At 37.7% G+C, this 26,223-nt stretch overlaps 1 protein-coding gene across 12 annotated transcripts in view; it reads left to right on the top strand.

Moving 5' to 3' along the window:
- The window catches only part of SORCS2 (sortilin related VPS10 domain containing receptor 2), a 543,792-nt gene extending 518,403 nt beyond the window's left edge, over window positions 1-25,389 (top strand). For 2 of the 12 annotated variants that reach the window (XM_031504585.2, XM_077782735.1), the window contains 5 exons: window positions 2,262-2,361; window positions 3,568-3,670; window positions 12,158-12,315; window positions 14,462-14,541; window positions 14,881-25,389. In XM_031504585.2, the coding sequence (XP_031360445.2) occupies window positions 2,262-2,361; window positions 3,568-3,670; window positions 12,158-12,315; window positions 14,462-14,541; window positions 14,881-14,904 (465 nt within the window). In that variant the 3' untranslated portion in view covers window positions 14,905-25,389. Of the gene's footprint in view, window positions 1-2,261; window positions 2,362-3,567; window positions 3,671-12,157; window positions 12,316-14,194; window positions 14,440-14,461; window positions 14,542-14,880 lie in introns of those variants that run through there. The other 10 variants (XM_077782740.1, XM_077782741.1, XM_077782736.1 and 7 more) reach the window with 10 other exon arrangements.
- Window positions 25,390-26,223: the final 834 nt, after the last annotated feature.

The raw sequence follows: 26,223 nt of genomic DNA, 5'->3' as shown, positions 1-26,223 counted from the left end.
GTGATACTGTTTATTAGGTTAGTCATGTAAAGTATGAATCATTACTGATGAAAGTAGCCATCAGTAACAATGATGGTAAGTAAGCTGTCAGTGCAATAGGAGGAGCCCTTTGGAAAATTCTGAAATTTTATTCCACTCTGATAAAGCCCTTTTTGTTTCAAATACATGCAGCAAGAAATAAAAGCTGACTGTGATTTAACCTGCTTTCAAGAGCAGAGAAATTTCAAAAGTATTCCATTCTAATTATTGACTCCAGAGAAGACTTGGTTGCTTAATTTATGCACATCTACTGCATGTCTAATGTCAGGTGGGATGAGTCCAGTTGAAAGAGTCAATTAAAATGTAATTAAACTATGATCTGGAAGGCAGGGGCTCTGAGGATTATTTCTATCCAGACAAACTACTTCACAAAAATTCCCAGTGAGTTGCTTTGGCATAAAGGGAGTCAGAACCCAAGACATAGGAGTGGGTAAGAGTTTGAATAGTATCATTTTTTTCATTCTTTTACATTCTTGTAATGCAGGAGCCATTGTGTTCACATGTTCAAATATTGTCATTGTAAAGGATGTAGGAAAAGAAGATGGAAAATTCAAATGCTGTTATATGAACCGTAACTTAAGAAGTCTAGAGAAGAGCTCAATGAATGCCTCGAGGGAAAAAAAAAACAACCCACAAGCACTGAAAAAAACATCAATCTGTCAGTGAAATAAGTAAGCCAGAACCTTTGGCTGGATTCACATGAGATTCAGATTTTTGACCTGAGGACATGTTGTTCATATAGATTTGGATAGAAAACCAGCAGTGGGGAATTAAATAACAAACAAGTCTTAATTTACTTAAGCAAAAACCACACCAAATGTTGGGTTCCTTATGAACATGACGGGAAAATATGAGGAATCAAAAGTTACGGAGCTCAGAAATTTTAATTTACTGTCCTTAAGTCAGATTAACCTAAAGTAGTCTTTTCTGGCACTGTACATCATGAACTCATGAATGAACCTGGATTGATACAAAGAAACTTTATACATTGATAGCAGCACCACTTTAAAGCCTCCTAATCCTAAAGAGGAGTTACTCCTAACTCCTAAGTGGAGTTGTAATATCCATTTCTTTTCAGGCTTTGGACAGCAAGATAAATACTTAGGAGCTGTCTGCTGTAATTGTCTTGTGAAATAACTGAAGCCATGCTCACTTCATCCTTACGTTGAGTCATTCCCCCTTAAAAAAGAATTTAATAAAGTCAGTTACGTTGAGTCATTCCCCCTTAAAAAAGAATTTAATAAAGTCAGTGGAATAGCTTCAGAAGTTAGATATTCCTCAAAAAGAATGATGATATTTGAACTTTTGTATAGTGCTGTCCATAATATGAGAGGGACTACAGGGATTTTTATCCATTATACTTCAAAAGCTTGTCAAAGATGAGCACCATAATTGATAATATCGTAGAAGGAGTTACTTGTGAAGGTTTCATGGATATAAAGTAGATTTCTAATTTGGCATCCTCTGGGAAGTTGTGTCCCAAATTATAAAGCATAGAGTATAAAACTAGCTTTGATCTTTTAGAAAATTGACCATGTTGAAGACACAAGCAAGTAGAAAGTATAATTCAGACAATTTGTCATCTGGGGTTAGGATGTGAGGGTATATTTTATGGTTCTGCTCCGTAAGAATATGAGAGACCATATTTCACTATGCTTTATTCACTGGAGGAAAATGAGAGGAATACTGATTTCTTTTTCCACATGGATGAATGTATATATTTCTATGGAGTATTGTTAAAAATTAGCTATAAATGTAATTTATTCCATTATAGGTAAAGAGGTAAGGTAAATTATAACATGCAGTTCATGATTAAATAGTAGTTAATTTTCATGGCAAGAAATCCAAAGTGATATCACAGGTTTTCTTCTGATAGGTTAAAATAATGGGGGCTTTTTAATATGGATTATGCATTGTGTGAGTTATGACCCAGGTAAACCCAATAGTGTGTGCAAATTGCTTGCTGTCTGTCTCATACTGGGTAAATGTAAAGACTTGGGTAATCAAAAAGAAAGATTTGGCTATAAAATTGTGTCATTTTCAGCTTTTATGTCTTCTGGAGTGGGCTTGATTTTTAAATATTGAATTTCTTTTAGATTTCAGCTCATTACTGACAAGTGCTTTCACCATTTAAAGAACCAGAGGTTTTCCTTTTTAAAACATTGTGTCTCAAAGTGGAACAGAGTATAAGACATCTGACATTCTCTCTGTTGTATTTGCAGAGAATAGCAGCTATAAAGCAGGCCCTGAATGCACACAACATCAGTTTCTTCCTGAGGGGAGGATACTGGGTCTTAGTGACTTTAGCTGACTCCGGTTCAGGTAAATATATAACAAAAACTATCAATAGACCAACTTTCAGATGCCTATTCAAGTTCTAATAATTTAAGAAGAAAATCTTGATACCAATATGTATGTGTACATATAACACATATACATATATTTACTTGGTACTTGTTACCATATGCATATATTATTATATATGTTTATGTATATACATACACGTATATATGTATACATTTTCATTTGGTCATTATTAACAATCACAACCAGACAATTTTTTTTTTGATGCTTCCATTTTTTCATACCTCGTGATATGTATCACATGCTTCTTGCTTTTTCTGTGCAACCACAACATAAATTAAATACCTCCATTGTACAAAATAGTGCTCTGAAGGAAGAGCCAACCAGGCTTCAAAAGCTCAGCTGGTGATCTAAAAGCACTTTAGGTTGCACTGGCTGCTAGAGAGAGCAGAACTGCTTTGCCCCGTGTCAGCCATTAACTCTGCTGCTGTGACTAGATGTGTCTAACACAAGGCTTGCTGTATCTCTGCCATGTGTCTCTGAGCTTCTGATCAACTAATGAGAAGGTTGCTGTAGGGTCTCTACATTGCTAATCCTGTCCTGAGATAAGTAAAGTTTTTTTCTCTGTTCAAAACAAATGGAAATAGGGCAGGAGCAGGGGGAGTTGTGTGCAATTCCTGCCACCCTGGATTCATTGTTGGTGGTTGAAGAGAGTATGTGTGTATTTTAAACAGAGAGATGTTAAAATGATGTTTTAACCAGAAAGTCCAGCTTTGACTTGAATATTTTATGAGAATATTCTGTAACTTTTGTTTGTGTTTGTTTATTGTTCAGAGACTTAGTTTCTCCATCTGTGAAATTAATACATCCCTGCTTTTACAAAGCATGTATTTAGGGGGTGTGATCATTTACTATGATAACTTTAGAGTCCCTGAAAAAAACCCAAACAACCACTGAGTATGCAAATAATTAAATCTTCCGGATCTTGGATTGTGCTGTTTTTTGCTTTCTATTTTTTTAAATGGTCCCTCTGTCCTTCAGTAACAAGTCATCAAGTAATGCTGTGGTTTTGCCTTTCTGAAGGAGCCAGATGGAGTGAAAAGAAGAGGTTGCAAAAACAGCAACCAATATTTTTGACCTGACAATTGAATAGAAAAGAATGCTCAAGAATGTGAATGATGTGGAAGGAGACATGCAAAAATGTTTTTTTATTCTGTATTTCAGACTCTCAGAGGATTGGAGGAGGCAGTGGCTACTGGGCTATTGTGGTTCTCTTTGTTATTTGTCTAGTTGCAGTTGGGGCTTTCATCCTTTACAAGTTCAAAAGGCAAGTAAACCTTAATAAATAGATGCATTTTATTAATTAGATTTATCCATGGATTAGCAAGACAGAGTTTGTTATTTATAAAGAAGATTTCTTGAAGAATTGCAAGAAGTACATGACTTTGAAAGTCCTATTTTTCTGAACTTTTCAGATGTCAAGGTACTGCACTGATGCTTGTTTTACTTGCTGTGTTCCCAGATAAATATCAACAATATGGGAACTATGGAGAGTTTGTTCAGTTTGTCTAAATAATACCATCAAGAATCCGAGTTGGACTAAAATATTATTCCTGATTAATTCCCTTCTCATTACTCCTAACAGTTATGAATAAACTATCGGAATTTAGGGATAAAACTAGGGAGTGCATCTGCAATGCTGATTTGCTTAAAAAACTGATTTTATCGAAGCATGTAATGCTCTGGGGCTTCTCTTTGCACACATTACATTTTAATTGCTGAGGCAATGCCATGGAGAATGATTGACAGAAAGAAATTAGCATTAGCTTGGCACTAGAGTGTGTGGAGGGAAGAAATGTTTCTGCAAGCGGCCCCTGTGCGGAGCATATTCTCAAAACTGAGCAATGCCAACCTTGAGCAGTCCGGTATCTCTTTAGTCTGCGATTAATTTTAATCCAAGCTGCCGTGCAATTTAAATCATTTGTTCTTGTTCATGGGGCAGTGTTGTCATTGTCTATCCTTCTGGTATTACTTAATCTCTGGGCCATTCAGAAGCTGTTGGGTTTGAGCATACTGGAAGCTAGCCTTCATCATCATCATCATCATCACCATCATCATCATCACCATCATCATCATCACCATCATCATCATCATCATCATCATCTTCCATTGTCCTTCCTCAGTGAGGATTCATACTGATTTGCCTCATTTTTTAAGGGGTGATTTTTATTTAAAATAAATATGTGTTTATAGAACTAGAAGCAGCATTAAGTTTTTGACAGTGGTAAATTAAGCTAGCATTAAGAGATTGTTTAGCAAAAATATTTTTATGTCAATAGAGAAAAACCCCTTTTTCTTCAAGAACCTAAGTGTTTTAGAGTTCATAGTGACCGATTGCTTTAAAGGATAAAGCACAGAATACTGTATCAGACTGTCTACAATGGAATAAAAAACCCTTTTGCTCTTTTAGGTGCCTGAAGCAAGGAAAAAACATAAAAATGGTTGATGTGATGTAATTATATTATTTCAATAGAAATACAATGGAGAATTTTCTGTTTGTATTTCAATCATAAAACTTCCTTGTGATATCTTTTAAAAGCTTTCTGATTTATATCTTCTATTAGCTCTTAAATGAAAGCAATTAAATAACAGTCAGAATTACAGCATGGTAGAAGAAGTATAAAATATTCAAGAAAGGAATAGAAACATATTCTTCCTTGCGTTCCTTCTAAAATGCCCAGTGAACCATTGCTTTATAAGTAGATCTTTTATAAAGGAGGAAAATACAGTACAATTTCCAAATTGTGAGCTTTAATGTCTCTCACACTTCTGTATATAATTTGTGAAAATCATTTGCATTTACATTTGGGGGCTGGGGGTAATTTAGATGCAAGTGAGGACTATTGTGAGATATATTCAAAAGTTTGCCAGTAGCCTAAAAACTGCTGTTGGCATTGATGAATGACCATGCAGTATTGTTCAATTTTAGTCTGTATCTTATCTGTTTCTGAGATATTTGAAAGAATCCTTTTAAAATATTACTTCTAGGCTTTTCAAAATTGACAATTTTTTTGCTGCATCCTTCATTTGCAATTTCTTCCTCAAAGAATATTGATCATCTAATCAGTGGTATGTTTCAAAAATCACATGAATGATTTTTGCATGCTTTTCCCTCATGGGTTCCCTATGAACTCCTGTCCCACCAAAATCTTTAATCCTTTTTAAAAAATCTTTCCTGTGGTCATGGAGATGGTTGGTGCACTGCTGGATCCCCATGGAGTATTTATTGGAAGTACAGTCCCTTTAAAGTCAGTATAGTGAGTACATAGTTTACAAACTGGCCCACAGGGACTGAGGCCATGAAATGAGTGCCCTTTATAGATATAGAAGTTACAGGTTATAATAGATAAAGGAGACTTTTCGCTATTATATGTCTGGGTATTAAAAATTAATTTGCTGAAAGAATGCCATAAGCAATAAAATGTTCAATTTTAGATGATAATTCCAGAATTACTGTGGCCTACAGAAACTCAGATAACTTGGGTAAAAAAAAATATTATTTAATTCCACAGAGAAATTACAGATGTGTAAAGTGTTGAAAGGATACTACTGTCCATAATTATGATATATGATTTACAAACCTAAGGAGGAGATGGAAGACATACGGTAGTGCCTTCCCTTCATTCATATAGATTAATAGAAGGGTTAAAACTCTTTAACTCTTTTTTCCTTACCTCAGTGAAATATTTTTTTCATCCTAGTTTTATCACTACACTGCTTGCATCTACAGGACCTGCAGCTAGCATTGGAGCACATGCAAAGCAGGTGGTTTGCAGGAGATTGCATGAACATGTCTTGGGCTGCTTTCTCTCTCTTTCTCTCTCTTTGCTGGCTCAAAGTTAAGTTTGATACCTGCAAAGATGCAAAATGGAAAAACTGTCTTGCAAAATAAGATAATAACTGCATTGGCAGGGAGGTTACCGCTTCATACACAAAAGCACGTCATCTATTTGCAATGACATAATTGAGGACTTGTCATGAAAAAAGGAGAGAAAGTTGCAGGCTTTTGTGTAGACCTACAGCTTTGATAGAAACTGGCAAAACACACCCAAACTGCCCCCAGGTTTCTGAGTGCTGAAATATCTTGTTCCCAAGCATGGTATCCTACCCAGATTTTTCCTGAAGTCTATAATTTTATGATCTGCTGGAAAACCAGAGGTGTCATGGCTGTCTGTTCTAATATGCCCTAATCCCAAATACTTAAGCACTGACTAGGAAGACTGCTGGCCTCTGTTTTTACATGCTGTAAAATAGCAAGTGTTTGTCATTTCACGTCCCCATTCCTGAAATTCATGTACCCCTCACTTTATCTGATGGTTTGTGCATCCCGCCACTTCCTGAAAAACTGGTGCTGGAGTCCCCAGAGCTCATGAAGTGACTCCTGGCAATCCCAAAAGTGGTTCATTGGTTTAAACAAAGGGGGAAAAAATGAAGAAGCCAAAATGTTTTGAGAAAACACAGGGGTTTGATCCTTTGTGATCAGAACAGATAAAGACTTCAGATTAGGGCTATTTTTACTCCGTATATGGCAAGTAAATTTTAAATGATAAATGTGACGGGTTTTTAAAAACTAATTGCAATGATGTTCAGCAAATGAGCTGTTTGGTTTATCTGAGCTTTTGGTTCAGATAGTTTAGGGGAGGAATTTGGAGCATGGCAACAAGGAGCAAAGGGGTCATTCCTTGCAGGTGAACCAACCATGGCTGTGCTGGAGGAGCAGCACTGTCAGCAGGTTTGAGTGGTGGGCAAGCCATGAGTGAAGTGCCTTTGCCCTCTCTGCTCTGCTCTCCTGACCATGGAAAGCACCACAGAGCAGGTGCCTCAAGCAAGCAACATGTTTGAGGCTCAACACTCACTAGTATGCTCCAGTTGTTTCAGCATCCAGGTAAAATAGACTACAGCTGCTTCTTTTGACCACAATATGAAGCAGCTGGAAAATAATTTTGAAAAATCCAGGGCTATTTCTTAATGGAGATCTGGGATCTGCATATATTTTTCTTATACTATGCCATCTTTACTAGATTTGGTTCAGTAAAAACACATTTCTTCCATTCCCTTTGAAACAACGTTTGTATTTTATTGTGGTTTTCAAGCTGCCATCCAGAAAAGATTTCTTCATGCTCTCAGAAGAAGCTTTATGGTGTGGGATCCTGGGCAACAGCATAGAGAAGGGAAATAGCACTGTTTGCACCAGGCAAAGTGGAGGAAAGGAAAATTATATTTTAGCCACATCAAAGCTGCCATGTAATCATCATGCTACTAGCAGAAGATCTGAAATCATAATTTTCTTATTTTTCATTTCTATATAATACTAGGATATTTGAGTAGCCAAACCAGAGCACATAGCTGGCTTTTGTGCTTATGTATTTTACCTGGTTAATTGCAGCAAATTCAATTCTCTGAAAGAGTATGAAAATCTTCACCTTTTAATTTGTATGCAAACTATTACTGCAAACTGTTTACTACTTAAAGCTGCATGCATTGTTTTCACAAATCACCATGAATCGTCTTCACCTAGATTTATACCATTTTGTGTGTATTCCTTTTTTGCCTGCTACTATCAAGTACCAATTTTGGTAAATGAAAATCCCCTCTTGGGTAATTTCCACAATCTGGAGCAGAACTGTGTTATCTTTCTGCCTCATTGACTTACTATCTCATTTTCAGTCTCTGAAGAAAAGCTATCTTTTTTTTCCCCACCTTGCTTATACTACTTTTATGTTCCATGAGAGCAAGCTTAGTCCCAATCCATGCCTTTTAGTGATAAAAAAACCAGGCACTAATTTAATGTTCCATAATATTTTGTAAAAACATCCTCAGAAATCAAAGTAATAGCATGCAGAAAAGATTTCAGAAATGAAAGAGGCAAGTATATCAGGAGTGCCTTAGAGCACAAAGAAGTCAGTCATCTGAACATTTATCCAAACATAATAAAGTCAACACCACAATATTCTGTTTAATGGATTATTATTGTTGTTATTTTTATTTAAATTCCAAGGGAATGCTACATTATTCCATATTCTTTTCCATGTGGATATGTTCATATTTTTTATACTAAACTGAATTTTAATCAAGCCTCTGGAAAATAAATGAAGTTTCATAAAGGCAAATGAATGTTTTTTTCCACAAAGAAGGAACTGAAAGCCAAATAAACTAGAGCTTAAATGAGTAGGAATCAATATTGCATCCCCCTCCTGCTGTTCCTTCCTGCTGAACATTTTTAAGTGCTAACAGTTTGGGGTATGAATTGATTAGAATTTGTGAATAAAGGAAGGAAAACAAAATACTTCCTGGAATATCTTCTAAAAGGGATGACCTTTTGTGGGACTTGGAGAACTTGGTGAAAATCATGTGCTGTGATGTTCTTTAATACTGGTGTGCAGAATTACATCTCTAGTTCATATTTTTATGGTCCTCAAGGCAGGCAAAATATTTCTTCTTTTTCACAATTGAAATAAAATACTACAAAAAAAACAAAAAGAACTAAAAATGTAAACCATGGAGTGCTGCTCTGCAGAGGTAATTGTCTCCAGTGATGGATGTGAAGCACATGCATTTTGCAGATGAGTTAAGCCCCCAAAGAACCTATTGCATAATCTTCTCTTGTTGTCTGTTCTTCTAAATGTGCTTTCAATTTTCATATTGTTGATACAAATCTCTTGGGTCAAATTTCGTGTCTTGTCATGTTTTCACAGTAGTCTTTTATGTAGACCCAAGAATTTCAACTCTGCCTGCTTCAAACAGTTACATTGGACTCAAAATTAGCTGCAACTTGAAGAAGAGCAAAGCACATCAGGGTACACTAGTTTTACTCTGTGTAAATGGGGGTGGCAGCCTCCTTCCTGCATGTTAGTGCAGCAAGAACCAAAATTGCCAGAATCAGGCCCATCTTTCGTGAGGTTCCAGTATCCACATCCTATTTCATCCCACAGTGTGGTTGTCCCTTGTAAACAGAATATCCAGCACATGTGTTAAAAATGCCTCTTGGAAAGGCTTGGACTATCATTTTCTTCAGGTGGAGTGTGTTCCTTGTAAGCCTGAACCACTATGAAACACAGAGACATCTCTGTGGAGTATAAAAGGTCTAATGCCTACAGACTACATGTCTTCTCGAGGCCTGTGATATTCTCCTTCCTCCAATCCATTCAATGTCACAGTCTTTTCCATGTAAGTGTGAGCAGCAAAGGAAAGTGTGGAAGTGCTGAGTACCTCAGCTTTTTACCTTCCACAAAGGATCTGTACTTAGAAGAATTTAGCAGGATAAGGCAAGGGAGAAACAACAGCTCGCGCTTTTTTTTTTATCCTTTAATTCTTAAACCATAAAGAAATGGTCTTAACAACAATATGTTTAATTGTTATTTGTGAATCTCAGAGGTTTCTTCATTCTTCCTGAATGTGTTTACTAGTATGTGTGCTCTCATGGTTATTTCTAACTAGTAAGTCATGCAGGAGCCGTGAGTTGAAGCCTCAGGATTTACATCAAAGGACACACTTTGTTAACCTGATTTCATAAACAGTAGTCACACTAGCAGCTCTTCTCCCTTTTCTTAACTCCAAAGGTCTGATGTGCCATATGGGTTCGAGATGTTTAACATTTTTGTTATGTCAAAATTGTTTTGATAATGCCATTGATGCTACTCCAATCTGTCAGAAATAGTTCCGAGAAGGTTACTATAATTATTATAGAAACATATGTGCTAATTCTGCAGATGTGTAACAGAGACATTCTTCTAGGTTTTGTCTTCCTTAGGCTTTTGATGGTGGACTGAAAGTGAGCAGTTTGACAGGTTTGATGCAGGTCTGATTGAGAGAATAGTTCTCCACATGACCAGTTTCATTACCAGAACCATTAAAAACAATCTGGAGTTACTGGCCCTAGAGAAAAAAAATCAAAATTAATTACCTAATGTATTAGTTTTGGTTATGAGGGATGTCCTTCCCTCTTACAAAATGGCTTTTTTTTTATCCATATAATGAAAGGAGAGTGATGCAGGGCTTGGCTTTATGTGTATGTTTTTGTTGGAGGAGCCCTCAGACCAGTTGAAGTGATCATAATAGCACAGCATTGTGTCATCAGACCTTCTTTCCATCCTTGTTCTTTTCCTTTTGGTTTTGTACGGCTTACAAATAGTGGGATAAAATACCTAATTTTTTTTATTTAGAAATATAATTGTGAGGGGTGGGGGGGTATACACATACCTTTACAAATATGTGTGTTTGTGTAGATATATAGGACTCAATTTATCTTTTGGATAGCTCAGATTAAAGGGAGGAGATTATCTTAATTCATCTCTAATTTTTTAGTAAATTCAATTTATTTTTATTACTTTGATGCAATGGAAGTTGTTTTTCAGAATAGCTTATTGTAGTAACTTTATTTATCCCAAACTAAAATGATGCCCCTTGCTAAAGACACCTTCTTGTGAAATGGCATTTAAAACATATCTTCTTCAAAAACCTAGAGAAAATAGAATAATCTGTATATTTATCCAGCTTTTAAACTGCTGCTGTAATATGGAGCAAGAGATGGTTGCTTTTAGAGAGCTGCCTAAAAATTAGTGTCACTTTTTCTAGTCTCTCACTGTCTAAAGGGGCTCAACAGACACCACAGATGTTCAACCCTGTTTTTTTCTCTTCGTCTTGTTTTTCTTTTCTACCCTTTGTAATAATCTGGCTTTAAGCACAGACTTTGACAGCCATGATCTGCTGTCAGGCTGCTCAAGCTGTCAAGCAGCTTCTGGCACTGTAGGAAATGGAGCTCAGAGCCTGCAGCTCCCTAATCAGAAGTGTCTGCTTGGTGCTTGGGAAAGGAGGTCCTCATGTGCCTAGGCAGACTGCAGGTGAACACAGCTACAGCACAAAGAGCATGGCTCCTGAGGAATGGTTAAACCATAGAATCTGTTGCAAAGCTAGCAGTCCCTGATTTTTCCCTTTGAGTTGACTAAGTCTAATTGAAATTATTCTAGTTAAGAGCCCCTTATCAATATTAAGTCGTAAGCCTCCCAGTCTCAGCCATGGTGATAATTTAATAAGATGCTTTTTGTTTCTCTAGATTCCAGTCAGACTGAGTGAATTATTGTCTCTTGTGGAGTTTGCCTAATTCATCAGTTGCAAGTCAAAAACTTTATACTGTGTCTCCTTCAGTGCTGCCTGCTAAACTTAACCAGCCTCCCTTGTCTTGTGCTCTTATTGATGCCTGTTTATGTTCTTATTCCTTTGGTCCTGCCCTCCTGACTCTTCAGTCTCTGCTCCTTTCCATTCCCTGTCTCCAGGACTCCTCCTGACTTTTCCCCCTGTCCCTGATTGACTATGAGTGCCATCTGATGCTATCACACTTCAGTGTCAGCCCACACGCTCAGGGAGACGTGATGATGATTGCAGCCCAGCTTAACGTATGTGAAGACATCTGGGATCAAGAATGAACATCCACTGGGCCCTTTGATTGCTTGAGTTCTTAAAATAGGTTTTCTGTGGCCTTAGTATTTTTTTTCAACATTGTTCATTGTCTGCCAATATTAGAAATGAATGCTTATATATTATGTTAGTCTGAAGATCCTGATAAGGCAGTTACATAAAACTGTGACAGAGAACAAAGAGTTGGTAAGTTTAGGTTATAATCACAGAATTGAGGAAGGATGGGATTGGTGATAATTTTTTGTTTTGGAACAACTTTGCCCTGCTGGAGCTCTCCTCTGATGCCAGTGTGTGTGACACGAAAGAATTTCATCCCAAAATTTTTTCTTGTCCCTTTTAGGAAACTGCCAGGCAGAAATGTCTACGCTCAGATGCACAATGAAAAAGAACAGGAGATGACAAGCCCTGTTAATCACAGTGAGGACACCCAGAACATCATCCAGGGTGAGGAGTTTATTGATGATGATCTGGACTCTCAAACACTAGGTAACGCAAGAGGTAACTTCGTTTTTAGCTTATAAATTTTCATAAGTAGTTAATTTTAAATTGATGTTTGTTTTCATTTTATTTCTTTTTAATTTTCTGTTCAGTCTCAAAAAGATGCAAATGGTAACACCACTAACAAGGGATTATCTCAATCACCTTTTGGCTTACTTGAGGTACAGCCTAATGTATGGATGATGTGCTATATAGAGCATGAGTGCAGACACAGTAGTTTCATGTCAGGAGACTGACTTGGACAATTTGAGAGATAAATTATATTTGGTAGAATGGGATATGATCTGCAACAGTTGAATTGACTCAATAATCCCCTGAATTAGTGGAAAATTGAGTTCAGGCCAGAAGGATTTGTAGAGTCAATGCTTCTGTGATTTCAGATGGATTGTATGGAGCGTCAGTGTTTTATTTGCCTTCACATTCCAATGGAATTTAAAGTTTTTGTTATTAGAAACATTAAATTTCTCCATGTATTAAAAGTATCATAAATCTTCCTTAATTTAGCTGTTGATTTCTAGTATTCATGAGGTCATGAGGTGGTTGTAAAGAACCCATGAGGGAAATTTTCTGTGAGTATCTCTCAGTGCAAATGATTTCAGTGTCAGGTGGAAGTGTAAATCCTGGCACCCTCTGGCCTGTGGCTAGTTTTAATGCAACATGGAGCTCTGATATATAATACATTATCTTCAGACTGCTTTCAGGTCACAGTCTGAAAGTTTTAGGACAATGTAAAAAACACCCAGTTCCATTTCTGAAACTTTGTGAAAATAAATCAGATGATCCAAAGCTTTTGGGATTTGTAGCAGCAGATTGATGATGTGAAAGGCAATTGTAATGTCTTTGTGAACCCCAAGGAAGAAGATGTGTTTTAGCTGCACCCAAGGTAGCCTGGGCAAGACAGAACCTGGTCTGATGAGAGATTTCTTTAGCTTGGGTTTCACCTTTTTTGTTTGTTGTCAATGTCTTTATTTTCATTTGCAGAATTGTGTACTGCTTCTAGGTTCTTGGAGGTGTTAGCTTTGAACACAAGGGAAGAATCCAGCCTCTTGCTTTGCTTTGTGTATTTCTATCTCTTCTTTGACAACTTGTGTATGAGTATCACTGCTTTCATTCTAATTTTGTAAGACAACCTTTGTTGCTCTCCTGACTTTACCGGAGTTAGTTCCAAAAACAAACCTGGAAAAACAAAGTCTATGTTAAATTTGTTTGGTCATCTTGTCTCCAGGGTCTTTAGAGGAGAACCTGAATGCTAACAAGGTTCTTGCAGGAATGCCTATTAAAGTGGAGCATTCAAACATCTCTAGTAATGTACAAAAGCATATCTTCTTTTAATGGTAGAAAATCCCTCATGGCTTATTTAAAAGAAGGCAGTTTGGGATGCTCAAATAAAGAAATGCTACCCTGATTTATAACACATTTAGAATTAATCTCTTGTCGCCCTGCACTTGTTACTCAGAGAAAACAGAAATCTTCCATCTGAGCAGAGCATTATTTTTGGGTTAAAGAGTACAAGATCATGATGTTTTGATGACATAAGAACATAAATGTGATTTTCAGGTGATTTGTGCTTCAGCCAGGTTGTCTGCAGCAGCAGACTTTCCAGGAGACTGTAAAAAGCTCATTTTTGTGGATCATAATAATTTGTATTTGTCATCTACTGTACAGCTTTTAGACAGAAGATGTTATTTAATACATAAAGCTACACTCCTGCTCGCTCTATTGTTTTTTTACTTGCAATACTTTCCACTAGCTCCGGTATTGCTCAGTACTGCCAAGAAAATATTCCTGTTAATGATACTCTATTTTATCTCATTTAGAGTATGAAACACATTACAATCCCTGCTTTATATTAAATTCTGGTTTACTACATTATTTGCAGAAGGTTCCTATGCTATGGAGATCCCTTCTAGTTCTGGTGAGCTTTCTCCCTCCCTCTTGGGAGATGTCAGTAGCCGCCTCCGCTCCATGTGCAGCAGGGATTTACAGGACTGGGTTTCTGTTTGTTCTCTCTTCTCATAACTTTTGAATTTCCACAGTACAGTATTTCCAGACTCACCCATCCACTTTTTTTGTTTTCTATATATTTTATGTTGCCTACTTTATCGCAACCCCCACCTTGGGACTCCTCAACACCATTACCTTGCAGTGACTCCTTCTGGGAGAAGTGGCAACTTGAACAGCTACAGAGTTCCCTTATTGCTGATGCCGGTCAGTGTCCAGTCCCAGGTCAGTGGCATGTCGAATGGACGCCTCAGGTTCCATTCTCCTCCCTCACCTGCACCCCTCGAGACAACTACACCTTTATAAGCCACAAAGAGAACCAACTTATGCTGTCACTGGGATAGAAACCCTAGGAATTCACCACAAATCCACCACCATGAGCAAAAGCTTTGTGCAAAAGTGTGCTGTAGGTACATGGAGCTGTTGCACCAACCTTCACCTGACCTGTTGTTTGATAAAGACACTTTCTTATGCAATTTACTTGTCTCTGCAATTAAAGGGGGATTTTATGTGGAGTACCTTAAATACACTAATGTTGGCCCTTTTTTTTCTGTATTTTCCTAGGCAATCACTCAGGCGTGGTTTTGAGCATCAACTCCAGAGAGATGCACAGTTACCTGGTTAGCTGATATTTGCAGCTGAACACAAAAACCGAAAGACTCTTCACTGTACCGTTTTATTTTTCCCTGGTGATGTCCCAAAATTGCAAACATGGCTGTAAATGCTGATGGAGAGGAGGTTACTTATCAGTCCTGTGGAAAAAAGCATCCATCATCAATTACCAAGGGCGAAGGATAACATGTCTTGTGCTCACTCTATGGCCTGGGAACTCATTTCGACCAAAACTCAAACAATGGTAGCAAATTTGTAGCCCTAGGCACCTTCAATGCCACCTTGTTTCTTTTCTGTATATGCTCTATTTCTTTATGTTTATTTTTAAAATGATTGACTGTAAGTTTTTAATTATATTTTTGACTAAGGTATTCGGTGGAAGGCTGGGAATCTTCAGCACGGAAAGGTGATTTTTACACAAGTGACTAGAACAGAAAAGATGGTTGGTTGATCACAATGACAATTTTTTTTAGTAGGCCAAGTGTTTCTGTACTGGGAAAGGACTGAGAGAGAGACAAATGCACTCCTAGTTGAGACCAGCTCTTAACTAAAACATGTGTGAGACAATCTAACATATTTAGGCTTAGGCCCTTCTGAGGATTAAAGGAAGTAAAATATTAATTAGGATATCTTGTAATATACAATAATGCTCTTGTAGGTGTAGCAAGTCCTGACAAACTATCAGCACCGGTATCTCCCCCAATCCCATCACATGTGAAAGAAAAACACCAGCTTGATGCTATTTCCAGACCAGGTGCCTTCACTTGAAGACAGTAATTTTAGTTGCTCTTTTTTTTTAGGCCTGAGTGAGCCCCTCTAGGATGATGGCAGGTGCCAGATGAGTTCTCCTGTTAAAACCTAGGCTGGTGGCCTGTCTCTTTTTAAATTTCCAGAGAGTGTAAATACCTCTTTTACACAGCTTTCTTTGTATGGTTATTTTTTAAAAACTTGTTCTAAGGGCAGCTGTGCCGGGTGGGTCAGAGTTCTGCTCTGGGAAGGGCTGGGTAGCACTGCCATCTCCTTCCCACGGCATCCCTCTGGGATTTCCCCTGGCATTTGCCCGTTGCTGGTGGGAGTGGGCAAATCCCAACCTGACCTCTTCCACTTGGGTTGCTTTGACAATCCAAAGGGTCACGGGCGTGATGGGAAGGGATTTAGGATTTAGGGCTTCCTGTTTCCTTCCCATCACCACGGGGTGTCTCTCAGTCCCTTCTGCCACTGGCCCCTTTTTCTGCGGGGACAGCAGGGGAAGGGCTTCTGGAGGAGCTGCCTGCAGAAAGGCTTGTGAGTGGGGTCCTTGTTTCCTCATCCCAGTTTTGTCAGCTGGGTCAGAGTTTCCTAGTCTTGACCTCTGCATCCCTAGGGAATGGCAGTGCAGTGAATCCACACTCCTCTTGTCTTTTCTCTGTGGTTTATTTTAGCCATGTCAGAAAACAAGACTGGTATAGTGTGGTGAGTTTAAATGTCTGGCATCCTGTGTGTCACAGCTCCCTGCGATTAGGATGCTTCTCTCAGAAACCTATATAATCTCTTCACTTTTTGCCTTTGATAGAGAATAAATAACTCTGTACTCACCGAATGTCATATTGATGCTAGTGACAAACTCACCTACCACCTTGTTTAAGAAGGATACAGATAGTGCATTGTCCAGAATATGCAAACAGAAAATAATGAAGGCTAGTCAAATAGAAAAGAGCTGTCTTAAAATCAGTGTATGCATTGGAATCATTCTTCCATGTAGCTGTGAATATAGAGCATATTATTATCAAATTAAGCGGATTGGGATGTAGTAATTCAGTGTAGTACTGTAGACTCTCACAAACCCCTTAGGATGTATGAGTAAAGCACAAGAAAATCTAGATTATAAACTTACTGTAATGAACTAGGTGGGAAAGTTAAAGTGAAGATTCTGAAACTTGCAAACCACTCAGGAAAACAATTACAAAAATGTTCTAAGATTTCTGCCTATTTAGTTGTATAGTGCCATATAAACTTATTAACAGAGAAGCAATGCCCTGGCTGGCTGTTGTATGCCATACTGTGGAAATCCAAGGTCTTAAATGTATCTGAGTCTGCGTTTCTTGAAGAGAAGTACATATACAAAATATGCTGTGAATTGGAAACTCTTGGGATCATTGCACCAGGGGCTTTCTCTCCTCACCAGCTCTTCTTGCTTCTTCTAGTGGAAATGAGCTGAAGCAGAGAATAAAATAACACTGCAACCATCTTACTTGTTCCTGTGAAATAAACCTGAAATAGGTTGTTTGTATAGGGCAGGTGAGTGGCAAACCATCTTCATAGACAAGAAATGGGATGGAAGCTCCAGCTTGGGGTTGTTCTCACATAGTTAGTCTGATTGGTAAAGGACTCTGTTGGAACTAGGTCACACGTCTAATTTATGCTTTAACAGATACTTTTATACATTTAATTCAGGGTGATTTGTGTCTCTGATCACAGGAGTCTTTTGGAATATGATAGAAAAGTTAACTGCTTGGTACTCTAATTAACACTCAGCACAGTGTAGTGCCTGTAATAATTTTTTCCAATGCTTAATAATTGATTCATGCAGCACTCCTGTGAGGCTGGCTTGTCATGTCTTAAAAACTGTTTTCTAAAGACATGTTGGTATTACCATAACTGTATTAATAATACCCAGCAGATAATAAAGGAAGCCTTTGATTTCCTCCCAAGAATAATTTTTAAATGAATTATTTTAAAACTGAGAAAGTACTATTGCCATTTTCTCATTCATGGTGTCTTGGTTTATCTGTAAATGAAAAGACTCACTAGTGCTAGTTCTCAAATCTCTTGAACTACATCCATGATATCTTAACTTATAATTCTTTATATGTATCTAAAATCCTGCTACATGAGTATTCAGAAACACAGAGTTGCTTCTATGCACAAGTGCTAGTCATACATGTGTGCATGCACACATGCAGTATTTGTATTTATTTCACTTAAGCTTTTTTTAGTGGGGAAGGTTGATGTGGTGGCTAAGAAACAGATGACTGTCAGATACCTGGATTCTGTACTCAGACTTTGAGCAAGTTATTTCCCTTGTATGTGCTCCAGTTTCCTCACCTATAAAATGGGGCTGATAGTAATTACCTACCTCACAGGGGCATTGTGAGGCTAAATTAATTACTGTTTGTTCAGGATCATCAGAGCAAAAGAATTTTGTGAGTATGAATTATTAGTGGTTTAACTTTCTTTGTTTCACTTGTAATTATCACTGTTCTTAAAAGTTCTCTGCTGAAACCAGATACAATTATTTATAAATGTAAAAAACTGCATAATTCAAAAAAAGTGCATCACTGGTAAAAAAGAAAAAAAAAAGGTCATTTTATTTAAACACTGTTATTGGAACATACTGTTACATGGTAGCACTGCAACATTGGCTGTGATTTTGCTGTTGCACACTAGTATTGTCAGCTCACTTCTATGCATAGTTATTTGGTCAAAAACCTTATAAAAATAGGTACAGTGATATTTATCACCACTGATATTGAAGTATACTGAATCTAAAAAAAGTGGCAGTGTACTGGCCTCATTAGCCTCTTTTGGCCTTCTTAAAATCTGATATATTTGCAATTTCAAAAACACTGTACTTTTCAGAGTGCTCCAAGCGGTATGATCTGAAGCATTCTAACAGAGCCATCAAGATTTATAACTGTCTTTGCTTTCTCTTTTGACATTAAATGTTTTATATGGCTTTGGAACAGCCCATCCATATGTAGTACTCAGAAATGCTCAGAGGACATTTAGGGAAAATGCACACAGTGTTAATTAATTTTTCAATAATATAAGCAATATAAACCAGTGTATATTTTTATACTCTGTTGAAGAGGGTGGTGGAAATGGTTGTGAAGAAATAGAAGGCCTGAGGCAAGATGTTGTTGTTATCCACAATTCATATCCAATTTCTTGGAACTCTTTTATGATATTCTCATTTAATTAAATCCTTCTTGATGCATTTTCTTCTTTCAATGACCGGTGTAATGAGGAGTAAGCTGTTTATTCATATAAAATAGATGATTTATTAACTAACTATCCTGTAAAGACAAATAAGTGCTTTGCCATTAGTAGTTCCTAGTGCAAAGCAAGTTTCATCTGACATGGTTATCATGGTTAACATGGTGTTTTCAGTCCAAAGAGACCTTATCTCAGCAGGAAGACTGTATGCTGTATCTTTAATAGAGGTCACTAGAATGGAACTGCATCCTCCTTACACAGATACATGCTCAAACAAATGTGTGGGAAAAAGAAAATCCTTATAAGAAATTAAATACATACAGTAACTTTTTGATGATGAACCAGAGGTTCTGATAAGTTTTGAATTTCTAGTGTTATTTCAAGTCAATATTTCTAAGTAGATAGAATCGATGACAATTTCAGTCATAGATTTTTCCTATGTTTCCTATTAAAGAAGTTTTGTAATTTTTTCATTAATGAGACTTCAGGGGAAAAGAGAGACTAAACATTTTATTTCCTTGCACAGTCCCTGCCAGTTGGAGTTACTGTAGTTGTTTTATGGTATATTGATTGATACCACTATATTGTTTCCATATTCATTTTTATTTCAGCATTTTAGATGAAAGTAAGGCCCATTTCTCTCTAAGTATTGGATTTTCACCAGGACAAAATTTATAAGCATTTACTCTTATAAATCTTGATTCTTGAGATGCAAAATTTTGTTTTGTCTTTTAATCCATCCAAACTGCTGCTTCCTGGCTCATTTTCTGTTTGAGTCCCAGTTGTACGTTGCTTTTACAACTTTCTTTAAAAGACTGGCACATAGCCAGTACTAGTCTGAGAAAACCTAAAACTTTCATTAGAATGGCATTTAATTGACTATAAGTAAGGTCTGCTCAGATAATTACTTTAATGTTAAGTTTATATTTTCATGTTCTGTATTTCCTTTCAGCATCTTAGCATTTGCCCTCTCAGTGCCATTTAAATGCCTTTTTATTCATGTAATGTTTTTGACTTATTTTTAGTCTATAATCATCAAAGTGACAAATAACTCAGACCCCTGGTTAGCTTTTGCAATTAATAGCCTAACCCTGCAGTCTTTGGGAAATGTCAAGCTGTGACCTCTCAAATTTGTAATCTTCTATCCCAAGCCAGCCCATCTACCCAGCTGATCACCTCAGGAGCATTGCCTCCAGTTGTCTGTGCATGCTCAGGCTGGAGGGGGTGCAGAAGGGCTGCTCTGTGCTAAGACATCCTAGAACAGCCCATTTCCCAAATCTGGATGGGAATGTCATGCAGAAAAAATTCTTAATTGTTCCTTTTTTTCAAGTGTGTTGCATAAGCAGAGAACGTGCATGTTACTGGGGAAAGAAGAACCTGTAATGGTATTTCAGGCTGCTCTGGAGGCTAACGAATGTATCCTCTTGGGATATTTTTCCATTGAAATTGATATGTACAGCAAGTTAGTTTCATGATTTTTAATATGAGATCTCATTTCTGTAAGTCTTCAGTCCTTTTCCTCCTGTTAAATGGAGCAGCAAATTACTTAAACTATGAATTGTGGAGCCATGTATGACTTCCATTCTTTTCATCCCTTTTTTTCATATGTGAAGCTTGTCAACATTACTGTTTCCAGCTAGTTTATATTGTGGTAGCTGAGATGATCTTCTGTAAGACAGTACCTAAGAAATACGGGAAGGCTTAGAAATATGTACTCTAAAATACAACAGCATAGCTGTGAGAAAAAATCCTTATCAGAAAGCTATTATGATTTGCATTAAATACTTTTTAGTAGTATCTCTAAAAATACATACTCTTAATTCCTCTCTCTCCTTCCAGATTGATTTTCTTTCAGAGAACATTTACTAGCACTAAAAGGAAGTGCATTCTTTCCCTTACACAAGTAATTTTGCTTAATATTTTTTCTTTTCAACACTTGGATTTCACACAAACTTTGTCTGTCTTGATCAGCCTTGATTTCTAAGTTTCTGTAGAATTTTCATCTTTAGACTGATTACTTGCAATACAGTTGACATAAAGCCCTGTTAAGCAGCAATAATACAAGCAGCAGTACCTGGCACTGCTTAAAAAATATGCCTTTTTTGCACGTATTTTTAATGGTATAATGAGTATATTAGTCATCAGGAAGGCCAGGCATTCGAAATAACTTTCTTAATATGTCTTATATTTCTATGTTATTTGTTGCTAATTTTAGACAGCTTTTGATACTTATATTTAGCTCTTACTGACAGTGTCTGCTCTTGCAGATCAAAGCAAATGAATTGGCTTGTTCACTTTTTAGAAACAGTATTAATTCACACTGCTTATTGATTAAGAGTTTAAAAATTAAATCTTTCTGAAATGGTGAAAGAGATACTTTTAATGAGGACAGCTCATGCAGGAAAACAGCAGGCTTATATCCATGTGGCTAATTCTTGTTATGGATTTTGAATAGAAAAGACTGCAGAAGAAATGTGACCCCAAACATCAGTAACATGCACTTGCAGTTTGCAAATGGTGAAACTAGTCCAAAGGAGAATATTGTAATACACCACCTCTATGTTTAAGGTTCACATTAGGGCCTTTAAATGGTTAAAATTACAGAATATCTTCAGAAACAAACTGCCCAGTGAATTGCCAAATTCATTGGCTCCATTTACTTGTAAATACAGTCCTCTCTTTGGGGTTAATCTTCTGAGATGCTGAAGTAGCAAAGTAACTGTTCATGAAGTCACCTGCATTGTTTAATGCTTCCAAATCTTTGCCAAATAGTTTCTGAAACTAGGAAGAAAAAAAAAAAAGCTGAATTTCCACTCTTTTCTATTTCTCCTCCTTTCTTCCCACCACCCCTGTTTTGTAGTCCTTTTGTTGTGTTTCATTATTGCTGCTGGTTGTGGCTCTGCCTTGCCTGGCTTCTCCAGATGATAGTTTTCTACAGTCCACTTTTTCTTCTTTGCTTTTTGTTCTCCTTTATGTTACTGTCTGTGTTTCTGTTTGGATATGCACCCTACTGTGTCCCAAGTGATAGCAAGAAGAATAACAATCTTCCCCATTCCTGCTCCTCCTTTAAGCTCTGCTGCATTGTCTGAGTCGATGAGGTTCCCTGTGCTTTATGTCACTGCAGTCCATCCTTCCTGTTTCTTTCTCACTTCAGTATCTTTTAATCCTTTCAGATTTAATTTTGGATCTCGTTTTTGCTGAACCTTTCTGGAATTCTTATTTTTTACTTTTTAAGAACTTCTCTCAGATGTTTGTTCTGGAAAGCACATGCTTCTACTTTGAGATGTGGATGAGTATTGTACTCCCTGAAAGAATAAAAACCAGCATTTCCTCTCTCACCAGTTTATATATTGGTTTTGCCATTGGTCTGTAGTAAAATTATGTATTTAATTGGCAAAGATGGTTATCTGTTATCTCCCAAATATCTTCCTCTGCCTCCTTTTGGGTTACAGGCTGAGACATGGTGTTCCCATGAGTTTCCTGGAGCACAGCAAGGGCTGCCTTGCTTTTCCAGCCTTGCAGTCTGGCAGGTACAGAATTGCAGCAGGGGTAGAGACACCTTGCCATACCATTGGGCTGTATTTGTATTTCAGTATAGGAAATGCTGAGACCCAAGCTGAGACATAGCCTTTTAGAGAAATTGTTACAGCCCAAAGCTGAAGAATAATTGAAGTAAAGAGAATTCTTTGTTAATAGAGGGCTGGGAGCAATTTGACTTGACAGGTTTATGGAATGGGTCTGTATGAAACCTTTCCTAGAGGGTGGGGAAAATGGCTTGGATTCAGGTTCCATAAAATACAAATTTAAGCAAAGTCACTAGTTATATTGGGCAGAATCATCATGCTGGAGTAGCTTGGAGAATGTAACGGCAGTAAGATCACTGAAAAGCCCAGCTGTATCTTGGAAGGGTACAGCCTGTCTTAGGGAGTGTGAGAGATATGTGGGAGGGAGGGGAGCTCAGGACAAGGAAAAGCAGGGAGAGTCAGTGTTACCAGTGTGTATGGTTTTAACATGTTGTTGATCTTGTTTCCCTTAAGTCTTGAAGCTTACTTTGATTTGTAATGGCAACCATTTTACTTTGTTGGTTGCAGAGACTTTAAACCATGAGTCTAAATTGAAGCAGCAAGAGGAACATTCAAAATTATCACCATCTCTGTCTATAATTTAAGACAGATCTGACTTGCAGCATCATCTCACCTGAGGTGCTTGGAAAAGATGTTTTCAGAGTTGAGATGCCTGTATGTGTGCTCCAGATGATTGGGGGTCATTTGCTAATGGTGTTCCTCCCTAGCACAGCACCGAGCTAGGAGACAAGGGAAAAGAATTATTTTATAGAGTCTGTCTCTTGCATTTATACTGTTGAAATGTAATTTGCTAGAATGCCTCTATGAGCTGTAATTTTATAATGTTTAAAGAAGATGAATGGAGCTGGTGTAGTATTCCTGAGGGTAAACACCAGTGACTGGAGTTTACTGAACACGTGACTAGAAATTTTAATTTTAGGAACAGAGAGTTCCTCCATTTCATATACACACCAGGCCTTTGAGTACAGATCCTTTTTTTCATTTGTCACTGACAGGCTGTGATTTATTTCCTCATGGGTGTAAAGTCATGGATTGCACTTGCTGCAGTGCAGAAGGCTCTGGAGGGAAAACATAATCAAATGGAGAAGTATACTTGAATTCTCCTCTCTTGATCCCAGTCTTCTCTGAGTTGTTTTTCTCTGACTGTCATTCTTTCAATAAACTGGGTTGTTGTTAAAAGGTGATTAACTAATTTTTATCCTCTTCCGTGTGACTGAAAAATGTGAGGAAAAATAAATGCATAAGTTTGCAGAGGAACAGCAGATTGATAGAGGGTAGGGAAGTTGATCATCTGGCAGAGTGCTTTTGGAAGCTTCCATGTTTTCTGTTTTACTTACTACTTATTTTTACAAATATGTACAGTGCCTGTGATTTAGCTTTCCATTAAACTTTGATAGGTTTCTTTGCAGAAGGTGGTTTTCAAAAATGCCACCCTAGTGCATGGCAAGTGTGGGTTTAGGAGGCATCAGGTATTACCCTTCCTTACCTAAATGAAATTAACTTGGTGTATTAACTTGTTGTATTTATGAAGCAACACTAGGAATATTGCTTCGTCCTATATTGGAGGAATATTTGGAGAAATGAGAGTTGGAATGGGAAAATTTTCCTTTTTAAGAGTAAAGGATGGAAGCCAACTTATTTACAGTGCATCTGTGGCTGTTCCAGCACAGGTGGGTGCAAAGTCTCTTAATCCAGGTACAGACAGATAAATAATAGACTTTGCTGGCATTACCCATGAAAACAAAAGGAAAAAAAATGTTAATTAAGGCAAGCCTAAATAATGTTTCATGACTAATTTGTGCTGCAGCTCTTGGCAAGTATATGAAAGCCTATAAAATAAAAACTAGACTTGACATACGTCTTGTGAAGATTCACAAAACATGTCTCACTACCCTGTTGTTAATGTGGAACATCCTTTATTTGGCATTGCAGGGCCAAATTCTACTGAAATTTATGGCCATGCAGTTCCACAGATATTATCAGTTCAGCTTTGTGTTACTGAAGAATTTCATCCACAGTGAATTTGGAAAGAAATTGGAGGTTAAAATCAGTCTTTTCAATGCACCTGTGCTTACACAGGTTACGTGCTGATTTTCACCATAATTTTTATTCCCCTTGCTAGCATGAGAGTTCTTTGGATGTAAGCTAATTACAACCAAGGTAGAACTGAATTTTTTAACTGCTTAGGACTGCTTGGTCAGCAAATGCTTAACACTGTATCCAACTGGATTTTTGATCAAGAGGTTATTCCACCCCATGTGAAGGTTCTTAGCAGTCATCAGTATGCTATAACCCCTACCTGTAACATACAAGGCTACACAGTCCTCTCCTTCTGCCTTTGCACATTCTAGTAGTTGGGAAAACAGAACATGCCTTCTCCTAATTTTGTTTCAGGTGACCTTGACTTTAAGCAGGTTTCTTTGTAAACAGTAACAGGGCTCAAGTGACGAATGAAACAAATCCATAACTGGTGCATTGTCAAAAATGGGGAAAAGTGTTATTTGTATATTTTTGTAAATATGTAACATTTAATGGCAGTTTTGTAGTGACGTGCTGTTTTTGAGAAAAGGAAGCAAATATATGTTTGAATATGCTTGACGTAACACTTAACTGTGATTCAATTGCACAAGCAATAGCTTAATCAAAAAGTCTTGTGCAATATGTAGTGCACACACATAGCCAAGTATCTGTTAGCGATCCACAAGCAAGTTTTTGGCAACTTTTAACAATGGTGATGAACTGTGCAGTACAGATTATCACGGTCTCTTTCAGCTTCCAAACATGTAGCAGGCAAACTACTGTATACGTACCTGTGTACTCCACTGCATCCAAAGGTATGCATTTGTCCTGAGAACCTGCACTCCAGGTTTTTCTTTAATAAAATTTGGTTCTAAACTACTGATTGCTTTGTTTTCCTTTCGAAGCTTCTCCCGGGGTTTGTGATGGGGAGCCGGTTTAACCAGTCCCCAGAGTTTGTGTGTCTGTATTGAGCAGCAAACGACCCGGCTCTGCATCACCGAGCCCTGAGGCTGCAGCAAACCTTCATTCTCCTCTTCAGCCACCCCATCCTCCTACAGGCAGCTCGGCTCCATTCCAGGGCAGGAGGGAAAAGCCCTTTTTGCTTTTCCCTGGGAGGAGGGTGTCTGAGTGCCGCTGGTGCGGGCTGACATCCCGTGGTGAGCCGGGAGCTCTGCAGCTGCTGCTCCGGAGTCTGAGCAGGGGCTGAGCAGTTCTGACTTGCTAAAGAATTCCGGCCTTGGTCTCCCTAGCACAGAGCGCCATCAACAGAGCAAAAGTATGTGTGTTCTGCCCTTCCCGTGCCTCTGCTCCAAGCTCTTCTTTTCTTTTCATTCATTGCCCTTCCTTTATCCCACTCTTTACCTAAGGAGTTGCCTATGCTGTAGAAGCTGCATTCTCTTTGCAAAATTGAGGGGGATTCAAGTCAAAATTAGCCCTTAAGCTGGATGTAGCTGTGTGTAAGGATCAGGCCTTGACTCAAAAGAAAACTAAGCTACAAACTATATTCAAACATATACAAAGCCAGCAAATCCAAAATCCTCAGAATTATGCCCACTGAGCACGCCCAGCTGCCACATACATTTATTTCACTCTGCCTACAGTTTCTGGAAATGAAATGCAAAATTATATAGTGTATTTCTATAAAGTCTTGGCCTTAATGTCCTAAAGATTTTCTCCTGCTGGTCCTGGCAAGTGCTCTCTGTCTTTGCAAAGGTCA

The sequence above is a fragment of the Lonchura striata genome, chromosome 4 (genome assembly GCF_046129695.1).
Source record: "Lonchura striata isolate bLonStr1 chromosome 4, bLonStr1.mat, whole genome shotgun sequence".
Lineage (NCBI taxonomy): Eukaryota > Metazoa > Chordata > Aves > Passeriformes > Estrildidae > Lonchura > Lonchura striata.
This window is presented reverse-complemented; position numbering and strand designations above follow the sequence as displayed.